Here is a 26,024-nt window from a genome sequence, read left to right as displayed (position 1 = left end):
TTTAAGCTGTGTTAAGGCAGCCCATTCAGATTAATGCACTACTAAAATATCCCAAAAATTGGATATGGGTAATTTTTTGTGCATTCTCTTAGTGTGCTGAAAATGAAAGGCACCACAACACACTGATGCATGTAATATGTGCATTACTGCAACTTGACAGTGTAAATGGACCCCAAAAACAGGCCCTCATTCATCTCTATAGCAACATGCATTGTGGAAAAATTAATTTTCAAATTCACAAGAGAAGCAGTGAAATCACAACTTCTCTCCTCTTTATTATGGAGGGCATAAACTTGGTGGTACTAGATATGGGAAGGGCAAGCCAAGGCCAGGTTATGGGTATGTGGTTGCCCCAGCCAACCAATGGGCAGGGGTTTCCTTTAATCCCTTGGCCTGCTGGGAGAGCCTATATATTGTGATGAGGTCAGGTGACCTGTGTTCTGTGGGACCCGGACTGCCATCTGGGTGGGCTTGTGTCGTCTGCCCTGGGCTGCTAGGCTGGACATTGGGCCTATGGGGGGGGGCATCTGGCTGCAAGGCTGTGAAAGGGTCTATCCAGAAGTAAGAGGGCAGCACAGGATTGGGACTGCAGCTTGCAGTCCAACCAAAAGTGACAGTTCTCTCGGACGTAGAACCGTCAGTGGTTGGAGTTAGATTGGAGGCTGTCGCCGTGAAGGGACCAATCGCCTTTGCCAGGGACCACAGTAAGTAACTGAAGCAAGTACAGGAACCATATTCTCACTGAAGGGCACGCTGGAAAATAGGTAAACTTCAGGCGGTGATCAAGTCAGGTACCCAACCAGTGGAGGAGATGCTTGTAGAGCAGCTTTGTGTGTCAAGCCAGGGATTGAGCCGGTTAGCAGGGGTGAAGCTTGAAGAGTATCTGAAGTGCCAAGCTAGGGACCCAGCAGAGAAGCAGCGGTCAAGCTTGAGGGGATACCACCGCCAACCTTGGAGGAGCTCAAGGGATTCATAGTCAGTGAATCAATGGGTCCAGTGAGAGACCAGGAGCTCAGTATTGAAGAACTACAAGGATCAGTTGTAGTGGAGTTGAGAGAACTGATATGTTGAGTTAGGAACTGTTAAAGGACTGTTACCATAGGAGACAGCAATCCTGCATGTGCAGAAGTAGTGCCTTGCTGGAGCCTTTCCCTGTAAGGGCTGTTCTCCTATTGAAGTCTCAGAGTCTGCCAATTGAGTTTGCAACTATCTAAGGATGTCCTGGCCATAACCCTCTTTCCTCCAAAATATATAAAAAGGACTGTCAAAAAAAATAAAACCTCTTTTACATCCAAGAAGTGTCTGACGCCCAATGACTTTCACCATCTTTGCACCCACTATGCCTCACAACCCACTACCTATTGAAGGATGTCAGCTATCCTTGGCCTTGGAGGTTCTCATTAGACCAAAAGAGGTAAATGACCATATTAATAGTGTAGCCCCTTGTCTTAAACATGGTTGATAGACACATTTAGTGCTGCAGATTTGTAGACAACCTAGCTGATTTATAGTCAACTTGTTCCTTTGGTGTTTCCCTAAATTCAGTATAGCTGTAGTTTCTCCCTTATTTAGTAGGCGTCACTGGTACCTTTGGTATTAGTATGAGATGCTACAGTAAAATTGACTTATGAATATTTATACTTCTCTTAGCCAACCAGTGGAAGTTTCCTGGCCACAGTTGCATGTTGGGGGATAGTATAAATAATTGGGCAAGGCCAAGTAATCACTCTCTTCCACTCAGGCCCTGGCCTGGGGTGGGTGTACATGGAGCAGCTGTGTGATTGTGCCTAAATCCTGAGACCTATATATATGCTTGAGGCCTGGAGTTGGGGCTTAGCCTGAAGAGCCATGGAGCACACCCAGATGTCATGAAGGGCCAGAAGAAGCTTGGGAGTGGAGCTTGGAACTCACTGGAATTTGTGCAGATGGCTGATCCTATAGGTGCTTTACAGACAGGAACTGCTATCATAGATTGCTGGATCGGCTTAAAGATTCTTAATCTGAGGATTGTGAGTTCTTTGCGTGATTTTGTGGAGTCTACACATCTACTAGCTTATGGGAGTCCTGTCCCCAATTCCACTCTTCCTTGAGTTTTTTTGGTGTGAGCTATAAACTCTCTTCGGTTTTTGTCTCATTTTTTTACCTGTACCACCATTCTTAAGAAACTTAACCCTTGGGTGAAATGTCAACCCACCCTGTCTCTATTGGGTTCCACTATGCTTCAGGGGGGTGCTTCAGTTATAACAAACTGCATCAGATCTTGTACAACGCATAAGCTTGATCTGGTATGGATGTCAATAGTGGACTGGCAGAGGATAAGGAAGAAGAAGCTGGCTACTAATGATGTCTTTATTAAAAAAAAAGCTACAGGATTTCTGGACAGTGATGGAAAGATGCAATAAGATGTGGCAAGTAAAAACTGATAAAATTCAGTATTTTTCAATCTTGATTTTATTCATAGTTGCAGTTAAATGCAAGGCGTCTTGTACACTGGTAGCTTCTGACCGCAGCCAGGGGAAAATGCAAACAGGGTTTTTGCCTCAATTCTGCCCCACTTTGTGCTCCTATCCTAAACACAATTCTTCCGCATTCAGGAGAGGGAGGTTTAACCTCACCTAAATGCAGAACATAGACATGTACATGGACTCAAAAGTTTTATGGAGTTGAGTTTAGGAGCTTTGGCAAAAAAAACACCAAAAGATCCTAAAGTCAAGTTTAGGAGCTGCCGGGGTCTGCTAGTGGAGAGGGAGGTCAGCTCCAATTTCCAGTAATATTTAATGTCTGGGAACAGGTGAACTTTAAGTAAAATAATACTCAATTCCAAAAAGCTGTGTTCATTGACTTGATCATTAGTGTCTAATGATTAGTGTAAACAAGTGGTCAAATAATGTTTGATGTCTCAGTCTGAAAACTCAACTGTTTGTAGATGGATGCCAAGCAGCACCTGACCCCATGATTCCTGGACTACATCATGTTGTTGTTATGCATCTTTCCACACCACACAGTGCTTGTATGCAGAATAATAATACGTATATTTATATTGTAGCTGAGAAAGAATGCGACTCTGGGCATATTGCCGATAGTATAATCACAAGCAGCTTTGTGTAGTCTGCATGTGACCCAGGCTACTTTGTAACAGTTATCACTCCCACGTCCCACACACATCTGAATTCCTATAAATACTAAACAGGTGGGCTGTATGTTTAGTGAACAATTCTGAGGATGGAGGACAATGTACGGAGCAGAGTCATGCACAAGCTGCAGGTCATAACTGAGATGGGCTACCAGCAGCATCCCGGCCCAGAGAACATTTTCCTTGCTGCACTGGAGACGGGAAACCTCAGCCTTGTTCAGCTCCTGGGAGACAGACATGCAAATTGTGCTCTGAGCATCAGAGGAGAGGAGATGGGGTACCAATCGCAGACACCTGCAAGGTTTGGCCTCACAGGTATGGTGCAGTTTGTCTAAGCCCTTGTACACACGGTCAGACATTCCGACGGAAAATGCCCGATCGGACCGCGTTCCCGGATAAATCGACCGTGTGTGGGCTCCATCGGACTGTTTCCGTCGGAATATCGGGCCGACAAAGTTTTAGAGCTGGGCTATAAAATTTTCCGACAACATGATCTGATCGGACTTTGTCCGATCGTTTCTAGAGAATTCCAATTGGACAAAGTGCCACGCATGCTCAGATCAAATAACGAGACCAAAGCTATTGGCTACTAGCCTGAACGTAGTCCCATCGTAACTAAATTACGTCATCAAGTTCTGAACGATCGGATTTTCCGACAACTTTGTCCAACCGTGTGTATGCAACACCAGTTTCGGACAAAATCCGATGGATTTTGTTGTTGGATTGTCCGACCGTGTGTACAAGGGCTAAGGGTTAGTCTCATTCCAAGCAGTTTTTGGATTTATATGGCCAACTGCGATTAAATTTCCGTCACACAAAATTTGAGATCTGGTTCTCAAATTTTCCAACAACAAAATCTGTTGTCGGAAGTTCCGTTCGTGTGTACATAATTCCGACGCACAAAGTGCTCAGAATCAAGCAGAAGAGCAGCACTGGCTATTGAGCTTCATTTTTCTCAGCTCATCGTACGTGTTTTACGTCACCGCGTTCTTGATGTTCGGAATTTCTGACCAACTTTGTGTGACCGTGTGTATGCAAGACAAGTTTGAGCCAACATCCGTCGGTAAAAAATCTCATGGATTTTGTTGTCAGAAAATCCTATCGTGTGTACAGGGCAATAGTGTGTACCCAGCATTAGCCTCTGTTTAATCTGCAGCTGCCATGGTGCTGCACATGTGCTCAGTTATGACACCAGTCATTTGATGGTTTGACAGTTTGGTTGAGAGTACAAGAAAATGTGACAGTTAGCATTCCCGTAATGCCGGGAATGTAAATATTTTTTTAAACTGCTTAATTCAATGGATTTAGGTCCACTTTAACCACTTCAGCCCCGGAAGATTAGGCTGCTCAATGACCAGAGCACTTTTTACTATTTGGCACTGTGCTGCTTTAACTGGTAATTGCGTGGCCATGCAATGTTGTGGACATAAATAGAGCTTTCTTTTGATGGTATTTGATTGCCTCTGTGATTTTTATTTTTTTCGATATAAACAGAAAAAAACGAAAATTTTGAAAAAAAATTATATTTTCTACTTTTTGTTAGAAGAAAAATCAAATAAACTCAATTTTAGTCATTCATTTAGGCCAAAATGTATTCAGCTATATGTCTTTGGTAAAAAAAAAAAATGTCAATAAGTGTATATTTATTGGTTTGCGCAAAAGTTATAGCGTCTACAAACTATGGTAAAGTTTCTGGAATTTACGCAGCATTTAGTTTATGACTGTCTATCTCATTTCTTGAGGTGCTAAAATGGCAGGGCAGTACAACCCCCCTGCCCACCACCACCCAATGACCTCATTTTGGAAAGTAGACACCCCAAGGAAATTGCTGAGAGGCTCTTCCATAAAGGCCAGATTTGTGGAGTGCATGACAATAGTTGTCCTGTGGACAGATTCTCCGACCTGATTTGTGGATCGCTGCAGCTCCTCCAGAGTTACCATGGGCCTCTTGGCTGCTTCCTGATTAATTTGCTCCCTGCCCGGCCTGTCATTTTAGGTGGATGGCCATGTCTTGGTAGGTTTGCAGTTTGCAGTTGTGCCATACTTCTTCCATTTGCTGAATACAAATGCCCACCACACTTTTCACATATTTATTTGTAAAAAAAAATTGAAAACCATTTATAATTTTTCTTCTACTTCACAATTATGTGCCACTTTGTGTTGGTCTATCACATAAAATCTCAGTGAAATACATTTATGTTTTTGGTTGCAACATAACAAAATGTGGAAAATGTCAAGGGGTATGAATACTTTTTCAAGGCGCTGTATGTCTGTCTGCACTGAACAGGCCAATGCCTGGAAATAGTCACTGCAGGAGCAGTGTGTGAACATCATCGTGTTCTGGACTGACAGACTTCATTCTGTTAGGCTGACAGCTAGCAAAACCCCAGGAGGGCTGCAATATGGCCAGGAGGCTACATATTCACTTTGAATGGTAGATAAAGCTGAAATCAATGTGTGGGAATCCTGCTGTAAGGGACATCATGGGCAGAAAGCCCATATCCTCAAGTCTGGGGAGTGGACTGCATCCTTTAACACTAATCTTCACAATAGATTCTGTGGATTAAACATTTATTAAGATGAAAAGGCTCACATATATCCAATGGTGCTAGAAACCAGCAGATGATATATCCAACCTGGAAGAAGTTCCTACGTAAATCAAGATAGTGATCCCAATGTCCATACACAAACTCATATAAAATAATCCAAATATAGTATTGGTCTTGAAATGAATGTTCTCATAACTTGTTCATCAGTATAGAAGTTGTGTGGAGAGTACTTGCTTTACAAATCCCATTCAAAGTATGTATACAGGGCACCCAAGAGAAGAATTCCTGTCAGTAGATGTGACACCACTATCAATATCGCTACAGCTCAGTTACACCACATTCTAGGCATTTAACGGGAAGGATAACAGATAATCCTTAAGGCACCAAAATTGGCAGAGATGAAAAATGGCTTCACCATGTTATATAAATGTGAAAAAAAATCAATAAATTTCCTCATGCTTGACGATATCACAATGTAAGGTTCCGCCCTACGTGTTTCCAGACGATGTCAGTTGTGACAACACACATAGGGTAGAGCCTGACGTCATGACATCATTATGCACAAGGAAGTTTTGCATGGACTGTTTATGTTTATTTCAAGGAGTGCGTTCACTCATCTATTGTCATCCACATTGTTTTTTGGTTTAAACATATTTGAACCATATTTGTTTACACTGATACTTTAGGTTTACTGTGGAATAATGCATCCTACACACTTATATGATCCAGAAAGAACATTTGGTGTAATTTTGCCCTCCTTTGTCACCCTATTGAAAATAATATTAAGGATCCAATGATAATATGTGTGTTTGTGTGTATGTATAAAACACTAGACATGTGCATTCGTTTTCGTCCGAATGCATTTTCTTCCGAATTTCAGCTATTTTCGTTTTCGTTTTGACGAACGATAACGAAAGCACAGAATCCGAAAAACGAAAGATCCGACATAAATAAATGCTTTATTTTCGTTTTCATTGTTACAACAGTTCGATATAGAATAGGAGATTCGACGTGACTCTGACAATAATCTGTGTCTATAGAACCTGTGGTCGAATGTGCCTAACCTTACCTCTATTAGTCCAAGATTATATAGAGAAAATATTCAACAGAGAAAAAAGATTTGACAGAGAGAAAAGATTCTGCAAGTTACTGTCCTAAAAAGTGTTTGGGGACCCGGGTCCTGCCCCAGCGGACATGTATCAATGCAAAAAAAAGTTTTAAAAACGGCTGTTTTTTCGGGAGCAGTGATTTTAATAATGATTAACGTGAAACAATAAAAGTGTAATATTCCTTTAAATTTCATAGGGGGGGGGGGGGGTGTCTATAGCAGTGATGGCAACCTTTTTGAGTCTGAGTGCCCAAACTGAAATAAATAAGTTGGTTTTGTGTTGTAAAGTGCCAACACGGCAATTCGTAAGAGAGGGGTGCTGAGCAAAAGAGAGGGGGTGTGTGAGAGAGATGGGGGTGTGTGTGAGAGAGATGGGGTGTGTGTAAGAGAGAGGGGGGTTGTGAGATAGGGGTTTGTGAGAGAGAGAGAGAAAGGGGCGTGAGAGAGAGAGAGGACACATAGAGAAAGGTGACAGAGTGAGGGGGGGACAGATAGATAGAGATAGGGGACACACACAGAGAGGGGGAGGGGGGGGGTCAGAGGGGGAGGGGTGTGAGATGCTGAGAGAGATGGGACACAGCGCGAGAGAGAGAGAAAGAGATGGGACAGAGAGAGAGATATGGGACAGATAAAGGGGAGGGCACAGTGAAAGAGAGAGGGGACAGAGAGAGAGAGAGAGAGGTGACAGAGTGAGGTGGGGACAGATAGATAGAGATGGGGGACACACGGGGGCGCAGAGAGAGAGGGGGGACAGAGAGATGGGGAGAACACAGAGGGGGAGAAGTGTGAGAGATGCTGAGAGAGAGAGGGAGGCAGAGATAGAGAAATATGGGACAGAGATAAAGGGGAGGGCACAGAGAAAGAGAGGGGGGGCAGAGAGAGAGGGGAGGGCACAGAGAAAGAGAGAGAGGGGACAGAGAGAGAGAGAGAGAGAGAGGGGGGACAGAGAGACAGGGGGGACACAGAGAGAGAGGGGAGGACACAGAGAGAGAGGGGAGGACAGAGAGAGAGAGAGGGGGGCAGAGGGGGGGCAGAGAGAGGTGGGACAGAGAGAGAGAGAGAGGGGGACACAGAGAGACAGGGGACACACAAAGAGAGAGAGAGGGGGGACAGAGAGAGAGAGGGGAGGACACAGAGAGAGAGGGACAGAAAGAGGGGGGACAGAGAGAGAGGGGGGGACAGAGAGAGAGAGAGGGGACAGATAGAGAGGGGGGACACAGAGAGAGGGGGGGCACAGAGAGGGGGAGCAGAAAGAGGGGGACACGGGGGCTGAAAAAGAGGAGAGCTGAGAGAAAGGGAGACCTATAGCTCTGTCTTTATCTGCAATCCCTGCTCTGCCTCCCTGCCCCAGTCTTTGTCTGCAGGTATTCAGTGTATAATTGTGCCCGGTACCTGTCTCCATCCCTGTTCCATCCAGCGGCTACCTCACAGCCTGCGCCTCTCTCCTGTCCTTGTCTTCTGGGCCCATGGTCAGTCTGTTCTCCGAGCCTCACTGTTGAAGGAGGTTTGAGGAGTCCAAGCTCCGGAAGGCGCCAGGGATGCTGCGCCCCTCTTCAGCCATACAATGAAGCAGTGAAGCTCTTCTCTCCCTCCCGTGCGTGCTGTCAGGCCTGTAGCCTACCACGCGGAGAATGTGGGGCCACCCACTCACTCGTGCAGACAGTTTTCCGCACCTCGCCGCTGCCTACTTCTCTCCCTCGCGTGCTCTCAGGTCTGTAGCCTTCCACGCGGAGGCTGCGGAGCCACCCGCCCACTCACTCGTGCAGTTCATTTCCTGCACCTCGCCGCTGTTTGCTGCCATGTTCTCCCCACCGTGAACCAGGACCCTCTCGCATGCCCACAGAGATGGCTCTGCGTGCCAGCTGTGGCACGCGTGCCATAGGTTCGCCATCACTGGTCTATAGTATGCCTGTGAAGGGGCGCATGTTTCTGGTGCTTAGAACTGTCCCTGCACAAAGTGTCATTTATGCAGGAAAAAAAGTCCTTTAAAATCACTCGCAGCTATTATGAATTGTCGGCTCTGTAATACAGAGAACACTCATTGAAAGTCATTGATAAAAAAAAAAATTAGAAAAAAAGCATGGGGGTCCCCCAAATTCAATTACCAGGCCCTTCAGGTCTGGTATGGATATTAAGGGGAACCCCGCATCAAATTAAAAAAAAAAAATTGACGTGGGGGTCCCCCTAAAAATCCATACCAGACCCTTTATCCGAGCACGCAACCTGGCAGGCCGCAGGAAAAGAGGGGGGGCGAGAGAGCGCCCACCCTCCCTCCTGAACCGTACCAGGCCACATGCCCTCAACATTGGGAGGATGCTTTGGGGGTCTGTGACACCTCAAAGCACCTTGTCCCCATGTTGATGAGGACAAGGGCCTCATCCTCAAAACCCTGGCTGGTGATTGTGAGGGTCTGCGGGCGGGGGGCTTATCAGAATCTGGAAGCCCCCTTTAACAAGGGGACCCCCAGATCCCGGCCCCCCACTGTTTGAAATGGTAAGGGGGTACAAAAGTACCCCTACCATTTCACAAAGAAAGTGTAAAAAATAGTTAAATAAGACAAACAAACTTTTGAAAAATTCCTTTATTAAAAATAAAAAAAAATAAAAAAAAGATTCCAGCGGTGGTAATCCACTCTTGCTATCCAGCGATGAACGATCATCTCTCCAGCGGGTCCAGCGATGGCTCATCCGAATCAGCGCAGCGAATCCATCCACCTTCTGTCTCCACTGAGGAGACATTTCTGGGATTCCGGCAGCCTGATGTTTGTTATATGCGGAGGGCGGGGCCACCCGTCACCTGACCCCGCCCCTCTCTGACGCAAGGGGAAACCCGGGGTTCCCCATGACGTATGGGTGACCCTGCCCCCCTCTGATGTAACGGAAACCTGCCTGTGTTACATCAGAGGGGTGCGGGTCACCCATACGTCACGGGGAACCCTGGGTTTCCCCTTGCGTCAGAGGGGGCGGGGTCAGGTGACGAGTGGCCCCGCCCTTCACATATAACAAACGTCAGGCCGCCGGAATCCCCGCAGTGTCTCCTCTGTGGAGACAGAAGGTGGATGGAATCGCTGCGCTGATTCAGATGAGCCATCGCTGGACCCGCTGGAGAGATGATCATCCGTCGCTGGATAGCAAGAGTGGATTACCAAAGCTGGAATCTTTTTTTTATTTTTTTTTATTTTTTAATAAAGGAATTTTTCAAAAGTGTGTTTGTCTTATTTAACTATTTTTTACACTTTCTTTGTGAAATGGTAGGGGTATTTTTGTACCCCCTTACCATTTAAAACGGGGGGGCCGGGATCTGGGGGTCCCCTTGTTAAAGGGGGCTTCCAGATTCTGATAAGCCCCCCGCCAGGAGACCCTCATAACCACCGGCCAGGGTTGTGAGGATGAGGCCCTGGTCCTTATCAACATGGGGACAAGGTGCTTTGAGGGGTCACAGACCCCCAAAGCATCCTCCCAATGTTGAGGGCATGTTGCCTGGTACGGTTCAGGAGGGAGGGGGGCCGCTCTCTCGTCCCCCCCCCTCTTTTCCTGCGGCCTGCCAGGTTGCGTGCTCGGATAAAGGGTCTGGTATGGATTTTTAGGGGGACCCCCACGTCAATTGTTTTTTAATTTGACGCGGGGTTCCCCTTAACCACTTTCAGACCGGACCATTTTGCTGGTAAATGACCAGAGGTCTTTTTACAATTTGGCACTGCGCTGCTTTAACTGGTAATTTCGCGGTCATGCAATGTTGTACCCAAACAAAATTTGCGTCCTTTTCTTCCCACAAATAGAGCTTTCTTTTGATGGTATTTGATTGCCTCTGCGATTTTTATTTTTTGCGATATAAACGTAAAAAGACCGCAAATTTTGAAAAAAAATGATATTTTCTACTTTTTGTTATTAGAAAAATCCAATAAACTCAATTTTAGTCATACATTTAGGCCAAAATGTATTCAGCCACATGTCTTTGGTAAAAAAAAAGTCAATAATTGTATATTTATTGGTTTGCGCAAAAGTTGTCACATCTACAAACTAAGGTACGTTTTCTGGAATTTACGCAGCTTTTAGTTTACGACTGCCTATCTCATTTCTTGAGGTGCTAAAATGGCAGGGCAGTACAAAACCCCCCCAAATGACCCCATTTTGGAAAGTAGACCCCCTAAGGAAATTGATAAGTGGCATGTTGAGCCCATTGAATATTTTATTTTTTTGCCTCAAGCGATTGAATAATGACAAAAAAAAAAAACCAAGCACCGCCTTCAGGCTTTCTAAGGGCGTAAATTTTTGATTTCACTTCTCACTACCTATTACAGTTTTGAAGGCCATAAAATGCCAAGATGGCACAAAACCCCCACAAATGACCCTATTTTAGAAAGTAGACACCCCAAGCTATTTGCTGAGAGGCATGTTGAGTCCATGGAATATTTTATATTTTGCCACAAGTTGCGGAAAAATTACAAACTTTAATTTTTTTTTATTTTTTTTTCACAAAGTTGTCACTAAATGATATATTGCTCACACATGCTATGGGCATATGTGAAATGACACCCCAAAATAAATTCTGCTGCTTCTCCTGAGTACGGGGATACCACATGTGTGGGATTTTTTGGGAGCCTAGCCGCGTACGGGGCCCCGAAAACCAAGAACCGCCTTCAGGCTTTCTAAGGGCGTTACAGTTTTGAAGGCCATAAAATGCCAAGATGGCACAAACCCCCCCCAAATGACCCCATTTTGGAAAGTAGACACCCCTAAATTTAGGGGTACACTAGTGAGACTAGGTAATAAATGGCGGGTGCCCTGAAACTATAAAAAAATAACTAACCAACCAGCGTCACCTGTAACAGTTATATGGTGATCACTGGTGAAAGGGTTAACTAGGGGGCAATCAGGGGGCTTTATGCGGTAGTATATGAGGGTCCCTGGCGCTATAAAAAGCTGCGGCGAACCTAAATACCTACCTGCCTAACTAGCGTCACCTGTGACACTAATACAGCGATCAGAAAAATGATCGCTTATTAGGCTGGGTTCACACTGGAGCGATGTGGGAACGTCACGAATGCGCGGCGGGTTCCCGCATCGCATGCCTCCCGGCGGCAGTTCACACTGCCCTATGCGAACTGCTGGGAGGGTCAGTGAAATGTTAATGACACCCCCAGATCAGTTCGCATATCGCAGTGCGATCTGCAAACTCGGATCGCATGGTGTGAACACCCATGCGATCCGATTCTGCTGCGGACCAAAAAAAGGGTCCCGTGCGAGTTTGCGGCGGGTGAGACACGAATTCAGTCATACTATCTGTATGGCTGAACTCGAATCGCACAGAGATCGGATGTGATTTGCACTGCAGTGCGGTGCGAATCACATCCGTTCTCATAAACCGCTGCAATGTGAACCCAGCCTTAGTGACACTGGCGACGGGGGGTGATCACGGGGTTAAACCTTTATTGGGGGGGTTAGGGGGGTACCTTAGAACTAAAGGGGGCTAACCCTAACTGCCCTAACAGTTATTACAGTCACAAATGACACCCGCTGGGTGATCAGGGGGTTAAACCTTTATTAGGTAATAAATGGCGGGTGCCCTGAAACTATAAAAAAATAACTAACCAATCAGCGTCACCTGTAACAGTTATATGGTGATCACTGGTGAAAGGGTTAACTAGGGGGCAATCAGGGGGCTTTATGCGGTAGTATATGGGGGTCCCTGGCGCTATAAAAAGCTGCGGCGAACCTAAATACCTACCTGCCTAACTAGCGTCACCTGTGACACTAATACAGCGATCAGAAAAACGATCGCTTATTAGGCTGGGTTCACACTGGAGTGATGCGGGAACGCCACGAATCCGTGGCGGGTTCCCGCATCGCATGCCTCCCGGCGGCAGTTTACACTGCCCTATGCGAACTGCTGGGAGTGTCACTGAAATGTTAATGACACCCCCAGATCAGTTCGCATATCGCAGTGCGATCTGCAAACTCGGATCGCATGGTGTGAACACCCATGCGATCCGATTCTGCTGCGGACCAAAAAAAGGGTCCCGTGCGAATTTGCGGCGGGTGCGGCGGGTGCGGCGAATGGCTGAACTCGAATCGCACAGAGATCGGATGTGATTTGCACTGCAGTGCGGTGCGAATCACATTCGTTCTCATAAACCGCTGCAATGTGAACCCAGCCTTAGTGACACTGGCGACGGGGGGTGATCACGGGGTTAAACCTTTATTGGGGGGGGTTAGGGGGGTACATTAGAACTAAAGGGGGCTAACCCTAACTGCCCTAACAGTTATTACAGTCACAAATGACACCAATGCAAAAAAAAATAAAAAATGACATTGGTGTCACTGTGACTGGGGGGCAGGGGTAATTGGGGGGGTGATCGGGGGGGTGTGAGTGTGCCTGGCATGTTCTACTGTGTAGTGTCGTGTTGGTGCAACTCACCGATCCTCTCTCCTCGGTGTCGGAACGAAAAATACCGACACGGAGGAGAGATTACATCACTTCCTCTCCTGTGTTTACATTACAGGAGAGGAAGTGATGTCACGGAGCATTTTCATTCGTCGGGAGCGATCGCGAGGGGGTGGCCATGAATGAATGGCCGTCCCCTCATCCAGGATCGCTCCCGAACGAATACCGACCGCCGCGGGCACCGGGCGGGGGCCCGATCGGGCCCCCGACCCGCGGGAAGGCAGGGACGTACATGTACGCCAATATGCCTGCCCGTGCCATTCTGTCGACATACATCGTCGTGCGCGCGGTCGGGAAGTGGTTAATATCCATACCAGACCTGAAGGGTCTGGTATGGATATTTAGGGGAAACCCCACGTCAAATTTTTTTTTTTATTTGACGCAGGGTTCCCCTTAATATCCATACCAGACCTGAAGGGCCTGGTAATTGAATTTGGGGGACCCCCATGCTTTTTTATTTATTTATTTATTTATTTCATCAATGACTTTCAATGAGTGTTCTCTGTATTACGGAGCCGACAATTCATAATAGCTGCGAGTGATTTTAAAGGACTTTTTTTCCTGCATAAATGACACTTTGTGCAGGGACAGTTCTAAGCACCAGAAACATGCGCCCCTTCACAGGCATACTATAGGGTCCCCCCCTACGAAATTTAAAGCAATATTACACTTTTATTGTTTCACTTTAACCACTTCAGGACCGCCGTATTGCCAATGTACGTCAGCACAATGGCACAGGCAGGCACAATCACGTAGATGTACGTGATTGCCTTCCAGCGGGTGGGGGGTCCAATCGGACCCCCTCCCGTTGGATACGACGGTCCGGTTCCCTCCAGGAGCGCTCCGTGATGAGGGGATGGCCGTTCGTTTTCGGCCACCCCCTCTGGATCGCTCCTGGCCAATGAGAAGCTTCCTCCCACTGTGTATTGTTTACACAGGAAGGAGGAAGTGATGTCATTCTCCTCGGGGCGGTCTTTTTGACCGGACTACGAGGAGAAGAGTAAAAGTAAGTGTGCACCAACACTACACTGACATGTAGGTACACACAGGCACACAAACCCCCCCCGATCCCCCCCCCGATCGCCCCCCGATCCCCCCCCCAGTCACAGTGTCACTGATTGCATTGATCATTTCTTTACTGATCAATGCATTCAGTGTCAGTTGTGACAGTAAAAACTGTCAGGACAGTTAGTGTTAGGTCCAGGGTAGCCCCCTATCACCCCCCAATAAAGATTTAACCCCCTGATTGCCCCTAGAGTTAACCCTTTCACCCCCTTTTGCCAGTGTCACTAAGCGATCATTTTTCTGATCGCTGCATGTGTCGCTAGGTAGCTAGTTATTTTTTTAGGTTCACCGCCAGGTTTTTATATCGCTAGGTACCCCGATATACTACCCAATAATGTTTTTAACCCCCTGATTGCCGCTAGTTAACCCTTTCACCCCCTTTTGCCAGTGTCACTAAGCGATCATTTTTCTGATCGCTGCATGTGTCGCTAGGTAGCTAGTTATTTTTTTAGGTTCACCGCCAGGTTTTTATAGCGCTAGGTACCCCGATATACTACCCAATAATGGTTTTAACCCCCTGATTGCCGCTAGTTAACCCTTTCACCCCCTTTTGCCAGTGTCACTAAGCGATCATTTTTCTGATCGCTGCATCAGTGTCGCTAGTGTCGCTAGGTAGCTAGTTATTTTTTTAGGTTCACCGCCAGGTTTTTATAGCGCTAGGTACCCCGATATACTACCCAATAATGGTTTTAACCCCCTGATTGCTGCTAGTTAACCCTTTCACCCCCTTTTGCCAGTGTCACTAAGCGATCATTTTTCTGATCACTGCATCAGTGTCGCTAGTGTCGCTAGGTAGCTAGTTATTTTTTTAGGTTCACCGCCAGGTTTTTATAGCGCTAGGTACCCCGATATACTACCCAATAATGGTTTTAACCCCTTGATTGCTGCTAGTTAACCCTTTCACCCCCTTTCACCAGCGATCACAGTATAAGTGTCACTGGTGACGCTGGTTAGCCAGTTAGTTATTTAGGTTCCCCGTCAGGTTTTTATATAGCGCCAGGGACCCCCATATACTACCTAATAAAAATTTGAACCCCCTGATTGCCCCTAGTTAACCCTTTCACCACTGATCACCGTATAAGTGTTACGGGTGACTCTGGTTAGTTTGTTTTTTATAGCATGAGGGCACCCACCATTTATTACCCAATAAAGGTTTAACCCCCTGATCACCCGGCGGGTGATATCAATTAGGTTTTAGGGTCAGGGTCTGCGTCGCCCCAGGCAGCGCTAGGTTAGTGCCAGTACCGCTAACACCCACACGCAAAGCATACACCTCCCGTAGTGCTATAGAATCTGAACAGATCAATATCTGATCTGATCAGATCTATACTAGCGTCCCCAGCAGTTTAGGGTTCCAAAAAAACGCATTGTTAGCGGGATCAGCCCAGATACCTGCTAGCACCTGCGTTTTGCCCCTCTGCCCAGCCCACCCAAGTGCAGTATCGATCGATCACTGTCACTTACAAAACACTAAACACATAACTGCAGCGATCGCAGAGTCAGGCCTGATCCCTGCCATCGCTAACAGGTTTTTTGGTAGCATTTTATATTTAAATCCGGAAGGCAGTGCTTGGTTTTCGGGGTCCCGTACGTGGCTAGGCTCCCAAAAAGTCCCCCACATGTGGTGTCCCCGTACTCGGGAGAAGCAGCAGAATTTATTTTGGGGTGTAATTTGACTTCTGCCCATAGCATGTGTGACACAATATATCATTTAGTGACAACTTTGTGCAAAAAAAAAAAAAGTTTGTAATCTTCCCGCAACTTTTGGCAAAATATAAAATATTCCATGGACTCAACATGCCTCTCAGTAAATAGCTTGGGGTGTCTACTTTCCAAAATGGGGTCATTTGGGGGGGTTTTGTGCTATTTTGGCATTTTATGGCCTTCGAAACTGTGATAGGTAGTGAGGAGTTAAATCAAAAATTTGCACCCTTAGAAATCCTGAAGGTGGTGATTGGTTTTCGGGGTGCCGTGCGCGACTAGACTCCCAAAAAGTCCCACACATGTGGTATCCCCGTACTCAGGAGAAGCAGCAGAATGTATTTTGGGGTGTCATTTCACATATGCCCATAGCATGTGTGAGCAATATATCATTTAGTGACAACTTTGTGCAAAAAAAAAAAGTTTGTAATATTCCCGCAACTTGTGGCAAAATATAAAATATTCCATGGACTCAACATGCCTCTCAGTAAATAGCTTGGGGTGTCTACTTTCCAAAATGGGGTCATTTTGGGGGGTTTTGTGCTATTTTGGCATTTTATGGCCTTCGAAACTGTGATAGGTAGTGAGGAGTTAAATCAAAAATTTGCACCCTTAGAAATCCTGAAGGTGGTGATTGGTTTTCGGGGTGCCGTGCGCGACTAGACTCCCAAAAAGTCCCACACATGTGGTATCCCCGTACTCAGGAGAAGCAGCAGAATGTATTTTGGGGTGTCATTTCACATATGCCCATAGCATGTGTGAGCAATATATCATTTAGTGACAACTTTGTGCAAAAAAAAAAAAGTTTGTAATATTCCCGCAACTTGTGGCAAAATATAAAATATTCCATGGACTCAACATGCCTCTCAGTAAATAGCTTGGGGTGTCTACTTTCCAAAATGGGGTCATTTTGGGGGGTTTTGTGCTATTTTGGCATTTTATGGCCTTCGAAACTGTGATAGGTAGTGAGGAGTTAAATCAAAAATTTGCACCCTTAGAAATCCTGAAGGTGGTGATTGGTTTTCGGGGTGCCGTGCGCGACTAGACTCCCAAAAAGTCCCACACATGTGGTATCCCCATACTCGGGAGAAGTAGCGGAATATATTTTGGGGTGCAATTCCACATATAACTATGGCATGTGTGAGCAATATATCATTTAGTGACAACTTTTTGTAAAAAAAATTATTTTATTTTTTTTGTCATTATTCAATCCCTTAGGACAAAAAAAATAAATATTCAATGGGCTCAACATACCCATCAGCAATTTCCTTGGGGTGTCTACTTTCCAAAATGGGGTCATTTGGGGGGGATTTGTACTGCCCTGCCATTTTAGCACCTCAAGAAATGAGATCGGCAGTCATAAATTAAAAGCTGTGTAAATTCCGGAAAATGTACTCTAGTTTGTAGACGCTATAACTTTTGCGCAAACCAAAAAATATACGCTTATTGACATTTTTTTTTACTAAAGACATGTGGCTGAATAAATTTTGCCCTCAATGTATGACTAAAATTTAGTTTATTCGATTTTTCTTATAACAAAAAGAAGAAAATATCTTTTTTTTCAAAATTTTCGCTCTTTTTCCATTTATATCGCAAAAAAAAAAAAATCGCAGAGGCAATCAAATACCATCAAAAGAAAGCTCTATTTGTGGGAAGAAAAGGACGCAAATTTCGTTTGGGTGCAATATTGTATGACCGCGCAATTACCAGTTAAAGCAGCGCAGTGCGAAATTGGAAAAAGACCTCTGGTCCTTAAGGTGTTTATTGGTCCGGGGCTGAAGTGGTTAATCATTATTAAAATCACTGCTCCCGAAAAAACGGCCGTTTTTAAAACTTTTTTTTGCATTGATACATGTCCCTTGGGGCAGGACCCAGGTCCCCAAACAATTTTTAGGACAGTAACTTGCAAATTAGCCTTTAAAATTAGCACTTTAGATTGTGAACGTTGGAGTCCCATAGACTTTAATAGGGTTCTAAAGTTCACACGAAGTATGCTATATGCGTCGAATCTTCTTTATACATTCGACAGACACCATAAGCCTTCAAAGACAGATTTGACCGTAATTCATGTGGATTTTCGGACGAATGCAATTTTTGAACCAAAAACGAAATAAATAAAAACGAAGTTCGGGAGTAACTAAATAAATTAATTTTTCGGACGAAAACGAAATTCCGAAACAAAATATTTTACTCTGCACATGTCTATAAAACACTAGGTTATTTAAAGATAGAAAGGAATCGGACTCTTGCAACCTATCAGCAGCGATAATATTTAATTTCCCTGTCTACTCTAAACTGTTAAAATATGAAATCAGATTGGTTGTTATGCTTTACATGTATTTGTACATCATTAATGCTCATGCTTCAGGTTGCATATGCACCAGTATGTGTATGTTAAAACACTGATATATATCATAAAGTCATAAAGTGTGTGTAAGCCAATTAATGACGCTAACAGTAATAATTTGAAATTTGTTTGCATTTCAGTCACTTAAGAAGAGCTGTTCTTAATATAGTAATTACCATATTCTATTACCTTCAATCCCATAGCAGACAGGACATACCAAAAATGTTCAGTACATTAACATTAGGCATCCCATATCAAATGTATATGCCTGTATTTTGCCAATTTTCTTATATCATTCAATGTTCTTCAATTGTTTCATTTTGTCATAGGGTTGTGGACCCTGGAGTATACCCAAGAACTAACATCCCCCTTGTGTATCACTTGCTCCCGTGGTTATGCAGAGTGCGTACGATACCTTTTGCACAGGCGTGCAGATCCCAATGCTGCCCCTGGAGGGCGTTCTCCTCTTCATGAAGCTTGTGCTGGAGGACATGATGACTGTGTTCAACTACTACTGGAGCATGGTGCCAACCCCAACAAACGCAGTGATGCTGGGCAGACTCCTCTACATCTATGTCAGATAAACACCTCTTTAAGGTAGGATGAGGTGGAGATTGCATTGCTTTTGATTTGCCTTGTCAATCCACTGTATAGATATGTAGTGCTTACCCATGAAGGAGATGCTGTTTCTCGGGTTCCCTGTTCCTGTGCCTACAACTTCACAAATAGCACAACTCACTCTGACAAACCTGAGTGGGGAGTATTTATTGCAAATGTATTTGCAGTACCCCAGTGACAAGAGAACTATGAACAAAGTAATAACACTGAAAACAGTTATACAATAGCAGGAAATATACTGTAAATTGGTGAACAGTGGCAAGAAATATACAGCAAAACAAACTGGCATAGAGCACAACCCCTCCTATACCCTATACTGGGGCAATCCTAACAAGGAGAATTACCGTACATGGCAAAAACAGCAGTCTGTAATGTACCCTCTCTCTAGTACTATCCTGGCATTTCAGGGCCTCCGAATCTGTGATAGGTGGTGAGGAAGTGACATGAGGAAATTTTGGGGGCTTGGATGTGGCTAGGCTGCCAAAACATTCTCTCACATGTAGTATCCCAATACATGCTTTAATAGGGGCATGTAATTACAATTTTTAAAATAAAATTTTAAATGCCAGGATTTTGTAGCACCCAAAATCCAATGACCACCTTCAGACTTTCAAAGGGTGTATTTCCTCATGTCACTTCCTCACCACCTATTACAGATTCAGAGACCCTGCAATGCCAGGATTTTGTAGCACCCAAAATCCAATGACCACCTTCAGGCTTTTAAAGGGTGTATTTCCTCATGTCACTTCCTCACCACCTATTACAGATTTGGAGGCCCTGGGCATTTCAGGGCCTCCAAATCTGTGATAGGTGGGGAGGAAATGACATGAGGAAATACACCCTTTGAAAGCCTGAAGGTGGTCATTGGATTTTGGGGGCTTGGACGTGGCTAGGCTGCCAAAAATTCTCTCACATGTAGTATCCCAATACACGGGAGAAGTAGCAGAATGTGTGTTGGGGTGTTATTAAACATATACCTATTGCATGTGTGAGCAATATATCACTTAAGTGACAACTTTGTGTAAAAAAAAATTTTTTTTTTAATTTCCAAAAACTTGTGGCAAAAAAATAAAATCTTCCATGGACTCAACATGTCTCTCAGCAAATATCTTGGGGTGTCTACTTTCCAAAAATTTGGGGGGGTTGTGCTCTCCTGTCATTTCAAGGCCTCTGAAACTGTGATAGGTAGTTATGAAGTGAGGAAATTACACCCTTTGAAAGCCTGAAGGCGGTCATTGGTTTTTGGGCCTCCCAAAAAGTCTCACACATGTGGTATCCCCATACTCTAGAGAAGAAGCAAAATGTATTTCCACATTGAATGAATGTAATTCCACATATACCCATGGCATGTGTGAGCAATATATCATTTGATTGACAACTGTGTGAAAAAAGAAGGAAAACTATTTTTTCGTTATTTTTTTTAAAAACTTGGGACAAAAAATAAAATCTTCCATGGCCTCAACATGGCTCTCAGCAAATTCCTTGAGGTGTCTACTTTCCAAAAAGGGGTAATTTGGGTTTTTTGTACTGCCGGACAAGAAAGTAAAACATACGTAAATTCCAGTATATATATCATAGTTTGTAGATGCTATAACTTTCACACAAACCAAATAATATACACTTATAATATACACTTATTCGTATTTTTTTTATTTTACCTAATACATGTATCAGAATACATTTTAGTCTAGATTTATGACGAAATGTAAGTTTATTGGTTATTTTCTATAACAGAAAGTAGAAAATATTTGTCTTTTTTTAGTTTACATAGCAAAAAAGAAAACAAAACCCAGTGGTGATCAAATACCACCAAAAGAAATCTCTATTTATGTGGAAAAAAAGGACACTTTTTTGGGGTATAGCATTGCATGATCGCGCAATTACATAATCTTATGGGGCTGAAGTTAACCACTTCAACCCCAGAAGATTTAGCTGTTCAATGACCAGGCCATTTTTTGCGATACGGCACTGCGTCGCTTTAACTAACAATTGCGCAGTTGTGCATTGCTGTACCCAAACAAAATTGACATCCTTTTTCCCCACAAATAGAGCTTTCTTTTGGTGGTATTTTATCACCTCTGCGTTTTTTATTTTTTGTGCTATAAACAAAAGAGTAGCGACAATTTAAAAAAAATTACAATTTAAAAAAACACACAATGGGGTTGATTTACTAAAGGCAAATCCACTGTGCGCTACAAGTGCACTGCAAGTGCACTGCAAGTGCACTTGGAAGTGCAGTAGTTTTAGATCTGAGGGGGACATGCAAGGAAAATAAAAAACAGCATATTAGCTTGCACATGATTGGATGATAAAATCAGCAGAGTTTTCCCTCATTTCAGATCTTCCGCTCAGATCTACAGCAACTGCACTTCCAAGTGCACTTGTAGTGCAAAGTGGATTTTCCTTTAGTAAATCAACCCCAATATCTTTTACTTTTTGCTATAATAAATATCCCAAATTAAAAAAAAAACAAAAAACATTTTTTCCCCAGTTTAGGCCGATATATATTCTTCTCCATATTTTTGGTTAAAAAAATCGCCATAAGCGTATATTGATTGGTTTGCACGAAAGTTATAGCGTCTACAAAATAGGGAATAGATTTATGGCATTTTTATAATTTTTTTATTTTATTTACTAGTAATGGCGGTGATTTGATTTTTGGACACTTTTGTTTACACACACAGATCCCAGTTCTCGCTCTGTCACGAGTGAGCGATCATCGCGCCTGCCGGGCACTCGCATTGGCTCCGGCATGGCGCCGCAGGGGCGTGCATGCCGCCTAGTGGTCAAAAGGCAAGCCAAGGTACAGTTACGTCGGTTTCGCCTAGGGGAACAAACTTGCCGCAGTACAACTGCAGCGGCTGGTCAAGAAGGGGTTAAAATAGCGCAGTGCAGAATAGCAAAAAATTTCCTGGTCAGGAAGGGGGTAAAACCTTCCAGAGGTCAAGTGGTTATTCATCCCTTTTGCTACCATCAACAAAAGACTCATGTTGATGGCACCATGGGCCTTTAAGCGTGCTTCCACCCGCTATAGTCGTATATACACTATCTGCTTTCTGCTGGAAGTGATCAGTATCACACTATCACTATCGTGATGCCTGATTGCAATAAAATTAGGTTAGAAAAAAGTTTAAAAAACAAAAGTTACAAAAATAAGTATGCCAGGTGTGCCCATGTACAAAAAACAGCAATTGTCATAGATATTGGTTTGCATGCCAAAGTGAAAGTAATAAATCTAGGGCCATCATTCACAGTTAACTGATGACCTGTATAAAGCTTTTAAAGTGTCTGTAATGGACAATTTTGGGTACTGTAGTTTGTTGCTGCTTTATAGGCGTTCCTAATTTTACAGCTCTTAAAGGGATAATTTATATTACTGTCTAGTTTTAGAGACGAATGATGGAAGTGTCATTTTCTGCATGTTTAGGTGTGCAGAACTACTCTTGCAGCATGGAGCCCTTGTGAATGAGATCACAGACACAACACAAGATTCCGCACTGCACGTTGCAGCAAGACTTGGGCTTTTGGATCATGTTGATCTGTATCTACGTCGTGGAGCACTTATCAATTCCAGGAATGGTGAGGGTGAGACTCCCTTGATTGCAGCATGCACGGACAAAGGTGGTGAAGAGGAAAGCCGTCTTGAGATCTGTCGACTTCTATTAAAGAAAGGTGCAGACCCAGAGGCTCAAGACCAGCAGCAAAGGAGACCCTTACATCATGCATGCCGAAAAGCTGAAAACCGCCTGGTAGAGTTACTACTAGCTGCCGGTGTGGATGTGAATGTTGCAGATTATAATGGTGTCCAACCACTTAGTTGTGTCCTGCAGAATGCAGAGATCTACAGGCAGAAGAGGCCTCATCTTTCTGTATGTGCCCTGCTCAATCACGGTGCCAGATGTGTCTATCCAGAAGCTTTTGGGAAGGTAATACATTAAAAATGTAATTGTTTAGACAATTGGGCCTAATTATAAAGGGGTTGCATTCAGGGGCGAACTGACAACTCATGGGGCCTGGGCAATAGGAGATTATGCGACCTCCAGGCAATCAGACATTATGGGGCCACACAGTATACACAAACACACACACACAGTATACAATCACATAGTTTACACAGACATGTTTCTATTGGCTGAGAAGGTACTGGAGAGGTGGGACAGCTATAATCTAAGGATTTTTAGACCAAAAGGATGTTGGTGAGGGACATTTCAGAGACAGATGTAAAAAAAAAACACATATTTTTACATACTTTCCCTGGTTTTACTGAGGCTGGCAACCCTGATGGGGCCCCCTAGTGGCACAGGGCCCTCGGTAGTGCCGAGTTGCCCAATGGTCAGTCTGCCCCTGGTTACATTACTAAAGACAAGCAGACTGTGTACTTTGCAAGTGCAATTGCTCCAGAGCTTAGTAAATGAGATAAAGCTTAACTTTGCAAAGATCACATGCAAAAGAAAAAAAAAAACAGCATATTTGCATGCAAATGTGTAGTTCTTCCCCCATAGGAGCCACGGGTAATTAGGCCCATTTCCCCCACTAACAGCACGCACAGCCAGACACACTGCATTTTTCACTGGCTCAAGAATCAGTCTAAAGGTTCATTTTTAGGGTTTTTATTGAACAGGAACTTGGACACGGATGGGAGCATGGGATGCCTACAATAGTAGTACCTGAGGACTTCTAGGTTTCTGGCTGCTCTGTACAAATTTCATGCTGTATTGTATTGCTTTAGGCTGCACTGTACTTTCTCTTGGTTAATTAGTACAACTCCTGACTGTCTTGCATGGCTCTTGGCTGCGTTAGGCACTTTAACAATATGGGGCACTTCTGGTTGTTTACTCAACTCCTGGCTGCACAAGCACTGGCTTGTTAGATGAGTCACGCCACAGTCACTTTTCCACTGTGTAGCAGGATCAGCATCTGTCTCTGGTAGGGCCCCCAGCTAAGCCTAGCTGGGACCTTGATGTCTTCCCAGGACTCCTCTGGCTTCTACTCTCAGGCAAAGCCCCCAGCACAGGGGTTTCCTCCAGCAGGCTGGATGCTGGAACTCTGCGCCTTGGCTGCCACCCATCAGATAACTTATATGCTCTCCAACCACCTACTGGGCACACCTCTCCAGGGAGAGTCCCAAAAATATTCAGGCTGCCTGTTTGGCTCTCTCTCCCACTATAATTCTAGAACTCTCCAGAAGACAGGGGAAAGCAACAGAACAGTAGCCTGTGAGACACTGAACAGCCCAAAGCAATCAACCCCTGCTCCTCTGCTTATAGAGAAGCTTAACTAAATTTATCTAGCAGTCTACTCCCAACTAGGAGGGTATTGCATATGACTGGATGATGTAAGTCAGCAGAGTGTCCTCTCATTTACTAAGATCTGCAACAAGAGCACTTGCAAAGTGAATAGTCTATTTTCCTCTAGTAAATTAAACCCAAAGTGTTCTATACAGATCACCTCATAGGTTTTCTTTGTGCACTTTCAGAACCAGGCTGACAAATGTTTTAATCCAAATTTATAAAAGCCAAATACATTTTGGAGTGTTATGAAATACAGGCAATCCCCGAGTTACAAACAGGGCTGCTTGTTCTGAAGTCGGATTTGCTTTTAATCAGGACGCGCATGCGCAGAACGGTGTTTCCGATGTTTTCTGATGTTTTCCGACATAGTTTTCCGATGTGCTCGATGGCGCCGCCTGCCGATCGTAGGAGTCGTTCGCAAGTCGGATGTCAGTAACTCGGGAATCCCTGTATGGAATATCATTTTTTAAAATTAGTCCAACCTGTCATTGTTGTGCACATAAAATGGCAGAAGGAAAAGTAGTGTATTTTCAATATAGTTGTGTATCAATTGTTAAGAAATTAGGCCTGTCTTCTCCATCATACCCTGACTCCCAACATACTGGACATAGTACAGCATAGACTCCCAACATACTGGACATAGTATAGGGTTGCCACCTTTTCTTCAAGTCAAACCCGAACACTTTTGTGGTGCACAGCAATTTTTTGTATAAACTATACATATGTTTTGCTACTAAATAACATTTCTAATCATATGAAGTTAAAGCGGTTCTTCACCCTAAAGGGGAAGTTCCGCTAGTATTATCCCTCCCCCCCTCCGGTGCCACAATCGGCACCTTTCGGGGGGAGGGGGGTGCAGTTACCTGGATAATCCAGGTAACTGCACCCACTTCCGGCCAGACCGCTGCATGGCTCCGCCCACCACCGCATGGCTCCGCCCCCCCCCCCCCCGTTGTGTTCTGGGAAACACACAGTTCCCAGAGACACAGCGGGGAACCAGCGCAGTGCGACTCGCGCATGCGCAGTAGGGAACCGGGCAGTGAAGCCCTCTTGCTTCACTTCCCGATTCCCTGACAGAGGATGGCGGCGGTGGCTGCAGCGAGACGAGCGATCGCTCGTCATCTGCCGCCGACATCGCTGGAACCTGGGACAGGTAAGTGTGATATTATTAAAAGTCAGCAGCTGCAATATTAGTAGCTGCTGGCTTTTAATATTTTTTTTTTTGTGCAGCTCCTCTTTAATAACAAGAGTCCCCCTTTACATCAGAGTCCACAGAGTTCCCCTTTTACATCTGAACTCGCAGAGTTCCCTTTCACTGTAAGGGGGGACTCTGTAGACTCTGATGTAAGGGAGACCTCTGGGGCTTCTAACATAAGGGATGCATTGGGTGAACACTGAGAACTCTGATGTACGAAGAGGACTCTAACGTAAGGGGAAACACTATGGCCGCTGGTGTAAAAGGGGAACTCTGATGTAAGGGTTCTCTGAGAACCCGAATTTGCCTTACTGTACTTACTCAGAGGCAAGAGAGAGAAGGGGGGAGACTTCAGTCACAGACAGGGATGGATGGATGGTGAGCCCACTCACCCCTTAGCAGTCAGCACCAGATGGATCTGAGGCTGCTGGACTTCAAATTTCCGGCTCCCACTTTCCCTTTCTTAGGCACAGCGCTGGGGATTGGAGTGTGGGCAGACACAGAGGGGTAGGGGTGGGGTGGAAGAGGTGCAGATCGAGCCCTCTTTCCTCTCCCATCTGTGTGTGTTGGGGG

The 26,024-nt window shown here is 44.7% G+C and overlaps 1 protein-coding gene across 2 annotated transcripts in view; it reads left to right on the top strand.

Moving 5' to 3' along the window:
• ASB18 (ankyrin repeat and SOCS box containing 18) overlaps positions 1-26,024 on the top strand; it is a 68,037-nt gene that overhangs the window by 29,057 nt on the left and 12,956 nt on the right. The window contains exons 1-3 of one of the 2 annotated variants that reach the window (XM_077448237.1): positions 3,202-3,448; positions 18,677-18,944; positions 22,393-22,891. In XM_077448237.1, coding sequence (XP_077304363.1) covers positions 3,223-3,448; positions 18,677-18,944; positions 22,393-22,891 — 993 coding nt within the window. In that variant the 5' untranslated portion in view covers positions 3,202-3,222. Of the gene's footprint in view, positions 1-3,201; positions 3,449-18,676; positions 18,945-22,392; positions 22,892-26,024 lie in introns of those variants that run through there. The other variant, XM_077448236.1, reaches the window with a different exon arrangement.

The sequence above is a fragment of the Lithobates pipiens genome, unplaced genomic scaffold, assembly GCF_037356315.1.
Source record: "Lithobates pipiens isolate NorthernLeopardFrog02 unplaced genomic scaffold, aLitPip1_a1.2 Scaffold_22, whole genome shotgun sequence".
NCBI lineage: Eukaryota > Metazoa > Chordata > Amphibia > Anura > Ranidae > Lithobates > Lithobates pipiens.
The sequence above is the reverse complement of the archived record's forward strand: the minus strand, read 5'-3'. Positions and strand labels throughout refer to the sequence as shown.